Here is a 15,147-nt window from a genome sequence, read left to right as displayed (position 1 = left end):
TTTGCGAATGGAAAGCTTTTCCAGTGGCTTTCCACAGGGCTCAGTGTTGGGTCCCTTGCTGTTTGTGGTATATATTAATGATTTGGACTTAAATGCGGAAGGCATGATTGGGAAATTTGTTGATGACACAAAAATTGACCATGCAGTTGATAGCGAATAGGATAGCTTTAGACTCCAGAATGATATCAATGGTTTGGTTGAGTGGGTGGAAAAGTGCAAATGGAATTCAATCCAGAGAAGTGTGAGGTAATGCACGGGAGGGCAAATAAAGCAAGGGAATACACAATAAACAGGAGATATTGAAAGGGGTAGAAGAAGTGAGAGACCTTGGAGTGCATGTCCACAGGCCCCTAAAGGTGGCAGGACAGGTAAATAGAGTGTTGAAGAAGGCATATGGAATGCTTTCCTTTATTGGCCGAGGTATAGAATACAAAAGCAGGGATGTAATGCTGGAACTATATAAAACGCTGGTTAGGCCACAGCTGGAGTATTGTTTACAGTTCTGGTCACCACATTACAGGAAGGACATAGTTGCTCTGGAGAAAGTACAGTGAAGATTTACAAGAATGTTACCGGGGCTTGAAAGTTGCAGCTATGAAAAAAGATTGGATAGGCTAGGGTTGTTTTCTTTAGAACAGAGGAGGCTGAGGGGTGACTTAATTAAGGTGTACAAAATTATGAGGGACCTAGATAGAGTAGACAGGAAGGACCTGTTTCCCCTAGTGGAGAGGTCAATTACCAGGGAGCACAGATTTAAGGTGTTTAGTAGAAGGATTAGAGGGGACATGAGGAAAAACTTTTTCACCCAGAGGGTGATGGGTGTCTGGAATTCACTGCCAGGAACGGTGGTGGAGGCAGAATCCCTCAATTCTTTAAAAGGTATCTGGACATGCACCTGAAGCGCTGTAACCTGCAAGGCTATGAACCAGGTGCTGGAAAGTGGAATTAGGTTGGGCGGCTAGTTTTTACATCCAGCATGGATACGATGGGCTGAATTTTTCTATGGTTCTAATCCTATCAGCAGTACGAGTTCTGTTCACTGAGCAAGGGATTCCTGAAAGATTAATACATGACAGAGAATTTAAGGAATTCACTGAACAGCATGGGTTCAACACCATCACCTCATTACCACACTACCCACGGGGACACGTGTTTATAGAAAGACACATCCAGACGGTCAAAAGAACCCTTGCGAAATGCTGAGAGATGAAGAAAGACCCAAACCTGGCCTTATTGTCACTCTGATCCACACCCCTCAAGGCTAACATGAAATCACCTGCAGAGCTGTTGCATGGAAGAAAATAGAAGACAACTCTGGCAAGCAAAATACAACCTTCAAGTGACCAGAAGGAAGTGAGACTACCACACACTGAAGCACTGGTAAGAGGAGATCAACACTTCAACAAGCATGCTAAATCTCTACCAGCGCTTTTGAAAGGACAAGCTATATATGTACAGGATCAATCATGAAAACCTGGAGCCCAGCAAACGTTGTTGGTGAAGCTGAGACTCCAAGGCTGTATATCATTGAGACTGAAACCGCTAATCAAATGAGATGGAACAGAGTCCACATTCAACTTACACCTGAGCTGGAAAAACAGAAAAGACCATCAACAACACCGGAAACATCACTATCCAGCAAGACAACATCAACAACGTTACCAGCAAGTGACACAATATTAGCACCAGAAAGCACGACTCCTACAACACCAGGAGCAACACACACACATCGCCTGTGCAGCGCGCCAACTCACCACTGAGAGAGACGAATGCCAAATCTACATGATGGAGGTACAACATCTTACCACCCAAACAATACCATGAATAATATTTTTAGAAAAGAAAACAATCTATAAAAAAAGACTCTAAAAGGGGTTTGGTTTATTTCTAAAAGACGATTGTTTATCTTCTTTAGTTTAGAGAAAAACAATTAACCAGTGGCACAGCTATATTGATATAGAGGAATTGTGTTTTTTTAAAGAAAGCAGGATGTTATACATTGTTATATTATCTGGAAAGAGCTAGGAACTAATTGTTATGGGTAAGTGTGCTCCAGGCAGCCACATTCACTGCTGCACTGGACAGTCATGTGACATGTAACACTACACTAGTCTACAAGCAGTCCTTAACACGCAGCATGGAAGCTGAATGGAATAAACAAAGAGATCCAGCCTTTCCAAGTCTAAAGTGTGATTATTTCTAACTTATGGGAACCAGAAGACAACCAAGAGACATAACAATTAGCATTCTAAATAAGCAAATAGTTTTACATTTTGATTTGTGCACAGCTGCTGACAGCCCTCCAGTATCTGCTCAAGTTTTCTTTCTTCATGTGTGACCTTGGGCATCGAGTGTCGGCAAGTTAAACAAAGATAGAGGGGTTTGCAGTAATCCCAGCTGCATGTGACCCTGTCATTATCTGACATGATCACTTCCAGTAGGAAGCACTGTATTGGGATTAGGGACTGGACTTTATCCAGCCATTGGAGACAGGCTGGGAGGCCGGGTGGGGGCAGATAAAATGGTGCCGGGTGGTGTGCCCAATGTCCTGCCCCCATGCCATTTTGTCTGCGGTGGGCACCATGGCAGACGGGAAGACCCCTGGGAAGCCAATTAAGTCACTTAAGTGGCCCGTTAAGGGCCACCTCCTGCCTCCGTTGGCATTTAATCAAATGCTGGAGGGGCTCGCCGCTGCATGGAAACACTGCCAGGTGAGACCTGCAGCCTCCTAGCAAGCTCTGGGGGTCCCTCTTCTGGGGGCAATCCTTGGCTCACGGAGGGCCCCCATCCGGCAGCAAGCCCCCCACATTGCAGCAAGCCTGTCGTCACCAACAACCCCCACCCTCCATCCTCCCCCTCCCACCCCCTTGCCAGAGCCTGCCTGACTGATCCCAGTGACTCCAACACCACTTACCTTGGTCCAGGGGCCTCCTCCATGGCTGCTGCTCTGGACTTCCTGCAGTATCAGCAGTGGCCATCGCTCCCAGTGGCACTGCTCATACTGCTGAACTGCTGGTCCTCTGATTGGTCCCAATGGTGTGCAGTTAATTACCTGCCTGCTGTTGAATTCAGGCAGGGGTTTGATCGAGGGCTGAGACAGGGTCGCCCCCTGTCTTCCTGCCCGTCACTGGGCCCCACGTCACCAAAATAAAATTCAGCCCTGGGTATGGTGATTCTGGCTGATTTTCCCCTTTCTAGCCTGGAGTCACTGAGCTCAATTGTCCTGTCACACTGCTGTCCTGACAAGATTAATTAATGTAGATCAGGGAATGAACTTGGACTTTGGATGGTTCACTACCTCATGAGCCATCAGGAGAACTCCCTATTAGATACTTTTTAAAGACTTCAAGTTAATTTCTTGCGGCATTGCACATGGGAGACATGCTTTTAGGTGGGATAATTGGAGCAAGGGGAGAGACGCAGTAGAGAGGCAATGGGAACAGGTAGATATGAAGGAGAAAGGGAGGAGGGAATGGTCGGAGAGGATAGAGGGTGGAAAGAAGAAGTGAAGCATGGCAAAAGGCTGATAGGAAGGGGGTGTGGGCAACAGGGAGAAGAAAGGGGGAAGAGGAGAGGAAAGATGAGGTGAATGAAGAAGGGGATGGAATGGAGGATTAGGGAGGGAGATGGTTAGAAGGGATGGCTGGGATAGGGAAAGGGATGTAGAGGAAGTGTCAATAAACTATCTGGGTAGTGGGCGGTGTTGCCAGTAAACTCTCTTAAATGTTGGGGGCAAAGCCACCAAGTACACTCAGCAGGAAGGGGTGCCATCAGTCATAAATTCTCTCAGCATGGATGAAATGCAGGGGTGGGGTTTGCAAATACCCACAAACTCTAACACGGGGAAGGGAGCAATGGGCAAGACCCTGAGAGTTAGAGCAGAGCAGATATTGGACAAAGCTCTGCAAGCCTCAATGTGGCGGGGAGGGTGATGTTGATCAAGAGTGCTAATGTGTTTCAGTTCAGGGTCCATGGAATGCAAATGCTATTTGACAAGGCTTTCACAGTATTTCTCAGCCTGGGGGAATTGTGAGGTGGGGGGGGGGGGGGGCGGGTGATGGTGGTTGTGATGGTGCGGTAACATGGCTCTCACAGGGCCAAAAACTCTCTGACAAAGTTGTTGCACTATGGGAAGAATGCAAGTGGTGGACATGCGATGGCCAAAGGTTGACAAGCAAAAGGAATGTGCAAACTTTGGTTGTTTCCAATGAACAGTGGAAAGGAAATGCTCAAAGTGCGAAGGAAGGTAGCAGTAAGGCTGGGAGGTGGCACTGGGCAACAAAGGTACAGGAGGGAGGGTGAGAAGTGTCAATGAACCAATGTGCCACTCAGCTCTGTTATGCCAGGACAAAGGATTCGACATGTTAGTCCAAGATTTTATCAGCAAGTTTACATTAGGGTTCGTGATTCTGAAATGACGTGTGTTCGTTGGGGTTCATACCTAGACCAGTAAAGCCATATGGATTATATAGCTGTATGTTAGGAAGGCAGAAACAGCATTTAAAACTTTAGTTTTATTATCTTGAACAGATTTTCAAGTATTTCCAGTGATGCATTCGGTAAGAATTTAGAGTCTGCTGCAGGGCCTTCGGGTGGCCAGAACTCGAGACAACCAGAATACAATATCTACTCCTGCTTTTACATCTAATGTAACATGACATAATTAACACTGAAACTACCTATCACAGCACCACCTACAGACATAACAGAAACTGCAGGTAAATGTTGACATTTTTAAAATGGATTTGCGATTGACAGATCGTGGCATAGGAAATTTCAATGCATTTTGAAATAGGATCGCGCAATCTTATTAATTTTAATATACAAGAATGTTTTAATGATTATTATTAAATCATTAATTAACTTCATACCTTTGGTCTTCCTTTGATGATGAAATGTTCTGCCACGGAACCGGGGTGTTGCTTGAAAAATATTATTCAAGTCTTCTTCCCAGAATTCTGGATCTAAATGCCTCAGAAGCTCCTCTATTGTATCAAATCCAGCAATAACCTCATCCAAAGACTCCGCAGTCAGTGGTGAAGCAGTAGCTGCTGAGGAATGCCATAGCAGCCCCTGTATAGAATAGCATAACCAAATTATATTAAGTATCCTAACACCATTATATAGTTTCAAAACTAATAGCAGTGGTTGTATCTATACAGTGCTCTATTGTGTCAAACTGTCTCAAAAGTGTTTCACACCATGAATTTCTTTGAAGTTCGGAGATTGTTGTGTCGGCAAGCTGTAACACCATTACTCAAAATTTTCCAACAGCCTACAAGACAGCAACAACATTTGTGTTTTGCTAGTTAGTACCAATTATTTCTCAATTAATCACTGATGGCATCATCAGTGTATGGGCTAATCCTCACTAATGAGCCAGCACTGTTACTAAAATTCACATAAAAATCATAATGGTGCATAAACATTTAAGTTTGTACTCAAATCACCTATGTTAAAGAACAAAATACCGAGTAAACTCTTCCAATATTTTAAGGAAAGATTGTTTGTGTTTTTAATGTTATTGATTTAATGTGCTGTCTCTGACTTGGTCAGTAAGTTTAAAAGCAGATGGGAAATGTACACAATTAATTTGCAAGGTTTTTTTGGGAAGAGGTCAGATTTTTTTCCCAGTAGAATTTTGTGCCTGTAGGAAAAAAAAACTATATTGAATGTACAGTATCAGTGACTGCAGCAACTGAATTGAACCGTCAATTGTTTCTTTACATGTAAAAATCAATCAGCAGTGCAGCCTTATAACTTAGCCAGGGTTTGCTGGCTGCATGATGATGTCACCAGGGTCCTGCATTTTTTTTGGGAGGGGTAGGGAAGGGGGTTCCAACCAAACCAGCAGTTTGAATCCTGTCATTTGTATAAGAACACCTAGCTAGTATCTGTAAATGACTGCAAAGTTAGATTACTAATTCACAACAGCCTCCTGGTGTGAGTTTCCCAGACATTTTGGATAGCTTCCCCACTTGACCTCACTCAATACTGGAATGATTTCAGAATGATAGATGTTCAAAATGGCCTGCAATCTATTTCTATTTTGCACACGAGTTGAACTGATAATGCTTCAGTGAATCATGTCATAAAACTGTCTTGTAAAAATCTACTTTACAAAGTGGATGAGATGAACAGCACTGACTTTGCCACACATGTCACAGTAGTTCAGTGCATGAATGGTGAAATACAGAGTTAAGATCAATAATCCCTCTGCAGCTATATATGGATTGTAGTCTAGACGAGCCATGCAGTCTTGGATTTATATGTTAACCTTTTCTAAAAGGCATATATATCTCAACTTTTTCTAAAAGGCACATACATTGATATTACAGCTGAATTAAAGGCCAGTTAAATTTAAATTAAATCGTTAGCTAAGCTGAAGGAAAGTATTCATTCAAACCAAACAAGTTATCTACCTTCTTAAACAGGGAGCACTATCATAAATAGAACAGATTATACTTTAATTATTTTTCTAAATATCAGATAAGGATTCTAAAAAGATGAACTTAAAAGCACAGAGGTTATTCAAAGTGTTCTGAACTGCAATATTTTGTTGAATAATCCTGCCTAGCTTTATTGTTACTTTTGGTGCAATGTCATTCCTCTGGTGCATTCTGGGGAATATATCATCACTGTGCTGGATTCTGTTCCATAAATACCACAGAGCCAAAATTCTGCCGACGTGCCAGGATGCATCCAATTCCATCACAGAGCCAACCAAAATTTGTGGAGTCAGGAGGCAGACCCTTGTTTTCATGGAAATGACACATGCTCACACCACTAGGGTCACATCTTTGATGCCGGCACTCCAGAAGGTTAGGAATTCAGGTAAAGCTTAGTCTCTTTAGTGGGTGTGCATGAGTGCTGTATAGACATGCCCTACCACAGAATTGTAAGATTTTTCTTGATGCTGATTCTAAACATGGTAACTTGACTATCACAAGACTGCAGTCTACAGGTGGGAAACACAAAGGCACCTCTATAGAGGGGATGGAGGGCAGTCAAAAGGATAAATTAACCTAGCTCTCTCTTGTATGCCATACCAAAAGAGAGAATTGGTCATCTACCTATTTTCAGACTCTGCATAATGCCTGATAGAGGGAAGAGCTAAAGAGGGGAAAAGAGTAGTAAAAGTAAATGTTGCTCCCTTAGAGACTGAGATGGGAGAAATTATAATGGGGAATAAGGAAATGGCAGAGATATTAAACAAATATTTTGTATCTGTTTTCACAGTACAAGACATAAAAAGCATACCTAAAACAGTGGGGAATCAAGTGGCTAATGACATTGAGAAAGTTAAATTAATTAATATCAGTAGAGGAAAAGTACTAGAGAAACTAATGGGACTAAAAGCCAACAAAGCCCCTGGGCTTGATGGTCTGTATCCTAGAGTTGTAAATGAGAGAGCTGCGGAGATAGTGGATGCACTGGTTATGATTTTCCAAAATTCCCTAGATTCTAGAACAGTCCCAGTGGATTGGAATGTAGCAAAGGTAACCACATTAGTCAAGGAAGGAGGTGGTGGTGTAGTGGTAACGTTGCTGAGCTAGTAATCCACAGGCCCAGGCTAATGGCCTGGGGACACAGGTTCAAATCCCACCAGAGCAGCTGGTGGAATTGAAATTCAATTAATTAATACAAATGTTTGGAATTGAAAGCTAGCCTCAGTTTCATGGCATCATTATTATCACTGATTGTCGTAAAAAACCATCTGGTTCATTAATGTCCTTTAGGGAAAGAAATCTGCTGTCCTTACCTAGTCTGGCCTACATGTGACTCCAGACCCACAGCAATATGGTTGACTCTTATCTGCCCTCTGAAATGGCCCATTCAGTTGTCAAGGGCAATTAGGGATGGGCAACAAATGCTGACCTTGCCACATCCTGTGAAAGAATAAAAAAGAGAAAGGAGGGAGAGACAAAACAGGGAACTCCAGGTCAGTTAGCCTGACACCAGCTGTTGGGAAATGCTGGCATCTATTATTAAGGAGGTGTTAACAAGACGCTTTGCCTAATCATATTATGATTTTCTAAGTCAACATGGTTTTATGCAAGGGAAATCATATCGAACAAATCCATTAGAGTTTTTTGAGGATATAACTAGCATGGTAAATATAGTGGAGCCAGTGGATGTAGTATATTTGAATTTTCAAAAGGCATTCGATAAGGTTGGATGCCCAGTTTTGAGCTGCTGGAACAGTTCTGAATCTATCCTATTTAACACCTTGGTAGAGCCACACAACATGACCCCCATGGACACGATGGTCCAAATGGCTTCTGTCTGTTGTAAATTTTCTATGATGGAAAGTGTCCTCCGTGTGAAGATGGGACTTTGTCTTCACAAGGGCTGTGCGGTGGTCACTCCTACCAATACTGTCTTGGACAAATGCAACTGCAACAGGTAGATTGGTGAGGACGAGGTCAAATAGTTTTTTCCCTCTTGTTGGTTCTCTCACCACCTGCTGCTGGCTCAGTCTGGCAGATATGTCCTTCAGATCTCGACCAGCTCGGTCAGTAATGGTGCTACCGAACCACTCTAGGTGATGGTCATTGAAGGTCCCCACTCAGAATACATTCTGTGCCTTTGCAACCTTCAGTGCTTCTTCTAAGTGGTGTTCAACATGGAGGAGTACTGATTCATCAGCTGAGGGAGGGCAGTAGATGGTAATCAGCAAGAGGTTTCCTTGCCCATTTTTGACCTGATGCCATGAGACTTCATGGGGTCCTGAGTCAATGTTCAGGACTCCCAGGGTCACTCCCTCACAACTATATACTACTGTAACACCACCTTTTGCCACTGGGACAGGACATACCCAGAAATGGTGATGGAGGAGACTCGGATGTTGACTATAAGGTATGATTCAGTGAGTATGACTATGTCAAGCAGTTTTGGTACAATTCCGTAGATGCTAGTTAGGAGGACTTTGCAGGGTTGACTGGGCTGTGTGTGCCTTGTCATTTCTGGTTCCTAGGTCAATGCCAGGTGGTCTTCTTAATTGACTTTTCTATAGCAGTTTGATACAACCGAATAGATTGCTAGGCCATTTCAGAGGGCAGTTTACAATGAACTATGTTGGTGTGGGTCTGGAGTTACATGTAGGCCAGAATGGGTAAGGACGGCAGATTTTCTTCCCTGAAGGATGTTAGCAAACCAAATGAGTTTTTACAACAATCCGGTAAGGAAGTTCCATCATCATCATTACTGAGACTAGCTTTGCATTATTCATTAATTAAATTTAAATTCCCCCAGCTGCCGTGGTGGTATGTAAACTCATGTCTCTCGAGCATTAGTCTGGGCTTCTGGATTACTAGTCCAGTAACATTACCACTACACTACCGTTCCCCTTTTTACAGTACCTGACCTGGGATGTTATTTCTGTCAGCTTCCAGAAGACATTTGATAAAACCCCTCAAAAGAAATTGTTTGCTAAAGTTGAAGCTCATGCAATTGATTATTGACCTGATTAGGAAATTGGCTGAGTGGCAGGAAAGAAACAGTAGGAATAATGGTCAGATACTGTAATTGACAGAATGTGACAAGGATCTGTGTTGGGTCTCAGCTATTCACCTTATTTATTAATGATTTAGATGATGGGATAGAAAGACAAATATCCAAGTTTGCCAATGACACAGGATAGGTCATTGTATGCATTGTAGATAGAAGCAAAAATTACAAAGATACATTGATTGATCAAGTGAATGGACAAAACTGTGGCAAATGGATTTCAATGTAGGCAATTGAGAGGTTATCCAGTTTGGTCCTAACAAGGATAGAATAGTGTACTTTCCAAATGGTAAAAAATTAGAAAGGAGTCCAGTTCTACGGAGTACTCCTACAGAGTGCTAAACTCAGGGAATTTGATGAGTGAGGGAATTTTAAGGATGATCTTTTTCGAAAATTTTGTTAAGTTTTGCATTGAGCATTTAACTTAACTTTAATCTTAACTTGCAGTTTCTTTCACAGTGTTAGTCCATGGTAAACAAGTTGCTTGACAGTGGCAGTTGCACTCTTAATTAATTAGGTGACAACTAAAAACTGGTAATTACTGTCAAAGAACAAAGAACAGTACAGCACAGGAACAGGCCATTCAGCCCTCCAAGCCTACGCCGATCTTGATGCCTGCCTAAACTAAAACCTTCTGCACTTCCGGGGACCGTATCCCTCTATTCCCATCCTATTCATGTATTTGTCAAGATGCCTCTTAAATGTCGCCGTCGTACCTGCTTCCACCACCTCCCCTGGCAGCAAGTTCCAGGCACTCACCACCCTCTGTGTAAAGAACTTGCCTCGCACATCCCCTCTAAACTTTGCCCCTCGCACCTTAAACCTATGCCCCCTAGTAACTGACTCTTCCACCCTGGGAAAAAGCTTCTGACTATCCACTCCGTCCATGCCGCTCATAACTTTGTAAACCTCTATCATGTCGCCCTCCACCTCTGTCGTTCCAGTGAAAACAATCCGAGTTTATCCAACCTCTCCTCATAGCTAATGCCCTCCAGACCAGGCAACATCCTGGTAAACCTCTTCTGTACCCTCGCCAAAGCCTTCACGTCCTTCTAATAGCGTGGCGACCAGAATGGCACGCAATATTCTAAGTGTGGCCAAACTAAAGTTCTGTACAGCAGCAGCATGACTTGCCAATTTCTATACTCTATGCCCCAACCGATGAAGGCAAGCATGCCGTATGCCTTCTTGATTACCTTATCCACCTGCGTTGCCACTTTCAGTGACCTGTGGACCTGTACGCCCAGATCCCTTGCCTCCCTCAGTATTCTGGGGAAGATCCCATCAGGCCCTCGGGACTTATCTACTTTAATGCTTTGCAAGACACCCAACACCTCCTCCTTTTTGATAATGAGATGACTGAGACTATCTACACTCCCTTCCCTGGGCTCATCATCCACCAAGTCCTTCTCTTTGGTGAATACTGATGCAAAGTACTCATTTAGTACCTCGCCCATTTCCTCTGGCTCCACACATAGATTCCCTTCTCTGTCCTTGAGTGGGCCAACCCTTTCCCTAGTTACCCTCTTGCTCTTTATATACGTATAAAAAGCCTTGGAATTTTCCTTAATCCTGTTTTCCAATGACTTTTCATGACCCCTTTAGCCCTCCTGACTCCTTGCTTAAGTTCCTTCCTACTGTCTTTATATTCCTCAAGGGATTTGTCTGTTCCTAGCCTTCCAGCCCTTACGAATGCTTCCTTTTTCTTTTTGACTAGGCTCACAATATCCCGCGTTATCCAAGCTTCCCGAAACTTGCCAAACTTGTCTTTCTTCCTCACAGGAACGTACTGGTCCTGGATTCGAATCAACTGACGTTTGAAAGACTCCCACATGTCAGATGTTGATTTACCCACAAACAGCCGCCCCCAATCTAAATTCTTCAGTTCCTGCCTAATTTTGTTATAATTAGCCTTCCCCCAATTTAGCACCTTCACCCGAGGACTACTCTTATCCTTATCCACAAGTACCTTAAAACTTATAGAATTATGGTTACTGTTCCGGAAATGCTCCCCGACTGAAACTTCGACCACCTGGCCGGGCTCATTCCCCAATACCAGGTCCAGTATGGCCCCATCCCTAGTTGGACTATCTACATATTGTTTCAAGAAGCCCTCCTGGATGCTCCTTACAAATTCTGCCCCATCTAAGCCCCTAGCACTAAGTGAGTCCCAGTCAATATAGGGGAAGTTAAAATCACCCACCACCAGAACCCTGTTACCTTTACATCTTTCCAAAATCTGTCCACATATCTGCTCCTCTACCTCCCGCTGGCTGTTGGGAGGCCTGTAGAAAACCCCCAACATCGTGACTGCACCCTTCCTATTCCTGAGCTCCACCCATATTGCCTTGCTGCATGACCCCTCCGAGGTGTCCTCCCATAGTACAGCTGTGATATTCTTCTCAACAATTAATGCAACTCCCCCACCCCTTTTACATCCCCCTCTATCCCGCCTGAAGCTTCTAAATCCTGGAACATTTAGCTGCCAATCTTGTCCTTCCCTCAACTAAGTCTCTGTAATAGCAACAACATCATAGTTCCAAGTACTAATCCAAGCTCTAAGTTCATCTGCCTTACCTGTTATACTTCTTGCATTGAAACAAATGCACTTCAGACCACCAGTCCCGCTGTGCTCCACAACATCTCCCTGCCTGCTCTTCCTCTTAGTCTTACTGGCCTTATTTACTAGTTCCCCCTCATTTATTTCACTTGCTGTCCTACTGCTCTGGTTCCCACCCCCCTGCCACACTAGTTTAAACCCTCCCGAGTGACGCTAGCAAACCTCGCAGCCAGGATATTTGTGCCCCTCCAGTTTAGATGCAACCCGTCCTTCTTGTACAGGTCCCATCTGAGCCTGAAGAGATCCCAATGGTCCAGATATCTGAAACCCTCCCTTCTACACCAGCTGTTCAGCCACGTGTTTAGCTGCGCTATCTTCCTATTTCTAGCCTCACTGGCACGTGTCACAGGGAGTAATCCTGAGATTACAACCCTTGAGGTCCTGTCTTTTAACTTTCTACCTAACTCCCTAAACTCTCCCTGCAGGACCTCGTCACTCTTCCTGCCTATGTCATTGGTACCAATGTGTACCACAACCTCTGGCTGTTCACCCTCCCCCTTCAGAATGCCCCTTGGCCGTTCAGAGACATCCTTGACCCTGGCACCAGGGAGGCAACATACCATCTTGGAGTCTCTTTCACGTCCACAGAAGCGCCAATTGTGCCCATGACTATAGAGTCCCCTATAACTGTTGCTCTTCTGCCCTTTGTCCCTCCCTGCTGAACAACAGTGCCAGCCGTGGTGCCACTGCTCTGGCTGTTGCTGTTTTCCCCTGATAAGCCATCCCCTCCAACAGCATCCAAAACGGTATACTTGTTAGAGAGGGGGATAGCCACAGGGGATTCCTGCACTGACTGCCTGCCCCTTCTAGGAGTCACCCATCTATCTGCCTGCACCTTGGGTGTAACCACTTCTCTAAAACTCCTGTCTATGATGCTTTCTGCCACCTGCATGCTCCTAAGTGCATCCAGTTGCCGCTCCAACCGATCCATGCGGTCTGTGAGGAGCTGCAACTGGGTGCACTTCCAGCAGATGTAGTCGTCTGGAACGCTGGAAGCGTCACGGACCTCCCACATCTCACAGGTGAAGCACTTCACCCCTCGAACTGACATTTCTAGCACTAATTAATAAATTAATTTAAAATAAATAAATACTTATTAAATCCTTACTAAATTGTTATAATTAACTATATGGTCCCTCGTGCTAGATTCCTACTATAAATATTAAATGCTAACTAAATACAGTAATCTCCTCCCTCTGGTTTAGTTACTCTACTTATTAATTAGTTAATTAGGGTTTTAATCAATTTTTATCAGTTTTATTTTCAAATTCAGTAAAAAAAATTCCCTACCAGCAGGGGCTGACACAAGTCTTTGGAATGTTTGCCAGTATAAATGCAGGAGGCTTTTGCTAACGGACGCAGTCCACTACTACGGACTACTGCTTCTACTGGTTGTGAACTCAGGGAATTTTAAGATTGAGGGAATTTTCTGCAGTGAGGGAAGATGTACTGTTCTGGTATTTCAAAAAAACAAGCAGCGATCTGAGCGAAGGAACAGGAGGCAGTGAAACCTGAGAGCTGAGATCTGGAGGCATTAATTGAAATTAATGGCTGGAATTTTACTCTCCCACACAAGAGCGGGCTGGTGGCGGGGGAGGAGCTGTAAAATTGAGTGGAAGTGGGGGGTGCCGCTCCCGACGCCTTCCCGCCCGCGCTGCAATTTTACCAGGGGCAGTGGCGTCGAGAAATGGTCCACTCGCCCCAGGCCAATCAAAGCCCTTAAGTGCCGAATTAATTGCTACTTAAGGGCCTCCTCCCACCGCCGCTGGCCACCCAGAAAGCCGCCAGGTTGCGGGCTGTGGGGCCCTACTGATTGGGCACCCTGTGCCCCAAGGAGGCTCCCCACCCCCGCCAAAGCCCCAGCTGCCCCCACTGAAATAAAGTCCCCACACCTCCCAACAGACCCCCCCTTGCTTCGCTGTGGCCTGGCCGATTGTCCCCGGTGAGGCCCCAAAAACCTACCTTGTTTCTCCCTGTGTCTGCGTGGGTTTCCTCCGGGTGCTCCAGTTTCCTCCCACATGCCAAAAGACTTGCAGATTGATAGGTAAATTGGCCATTATAAATTGCCCCTAGTATAGGTAGGTGGTAGGGAAATATAGGGACAGGTGGGGATGTGGTACGAATATGGAATTAGTGTCGGATTAGTGTAAATGGTTGGTTGATGGTCGGCACAGACTCGGTGAGCCGAAGGGCCTGTTTCAGTGCTGTATCTCTAACTAACTAACTAACTGCCTGTGCGGTGTTTGCAAGTTTTCCCTGTGACCACGTGGGTTTCCGCCGGGTGCTCCGGTTTCCTCCCACAGCCAAAGACTTGCAGGTTGATAGGTAAATTGGCCATTGTAAATTGCCCCTAGTGTAGGTAAGTGGTAGGAGATTTGAGGGAAGGTGGGGATATGTGGTAGGGGACATGGGATTAATGTGGGATTAATATAGGATTAGTATAAAATGGGTGGTTGATGGTCGACACAGACATGGTGGGCCGAAGGGCCTGCTTCAGTGCTGTATCTCTCTGATAGCTCTGATCCCTCTTGCTGCTGCAGCTGGGTGCAGTCCCAACAGTGGCCACCACTCTCGGTGGTGCCGAGGGACTGAGAGCTGCCGGTCCGCTGATTGGCCGGCAGCTCCACTAAGCGGATTTTCTGCCTCAGAGAGGTAGAAGTCCTGCCCAACGCCAATTTAGGGCCTGTGGAGTGTAAATCACAGCCTGGCTCCCCAGGCCCGGCGGAGGTAGGCTCGTCCCTGACTTTTCACCCAGTGGGCAGGGCCTCCCGCCCAACGTAAAATTCCAGCCAATAGTTAAAACAAGGTGCTAGCTATATTTTAAAAGAGGGAATAGATTTTTTTTCGATTGTGGATGGCAGCTGAGATCTATTGCTTTCAATTCCTGCACTATGTGGGAACTTCAGGAGTTTTGGGGGACCATGTGCCTAGGAACTGTCTCCAGCTGCTTGAGCTCAAGCTCAGGGTTTTCAAGCTTGTGAAGCTGCTGGAGTCACTCCGGAGGATCAGGGAGGATG

At 44.9% G+C, this 15,147-nt stretch overlaps 1 protein-coding gene across 3 annotated transcripts in view; it reads right to left on the bottom strand.

Moving 5' to 3' along the window:
- The window catches only part of pdgfd (platelet derived growth factor d), a 215,649-nt gene that overhangs the window by 46,748 nt on the left and 153,754 nt on the right, over nucleotides 1–15,147 (bottom strand). For all 3 annotated transcript variants that reach the window (XM_068033754.1, XM_068033756.1, XM_068033755.1), the window contains one exon: nucleotides 4,872–5,073. In XM_068033754.1, coding sequence (XP_067889855.1) covers nucleotides 4,872–5,073 — 202 coding nt within the window. The remainder of the gene's footprint in view (nucleotides 1–4,871; nucleotides 5,074–15,147) is intronic.

This window comes from Heterodontus francisci, chromosome 6 (assembly GCF_036365525.1).
Source record: "Heterodontus francisci isolate sHetFra1 chromosome 6, sHetFra1.hap1, whole genome shotgun sequence".
In the NCBI taxonomy this organism is placed as follows: domain Eukaryota; kingdom Metazoa; phylum Chordata; class Chondrichthyes; order Heterodontiformes; family Heterodontidae; genus Heterodontus; species Heterodontus francisci.
The sequence above is the reverse complement of the archived record's forward strand: the minus strand, read 5'-3'. Positions and strand labels throughout refer to the sequence as shown.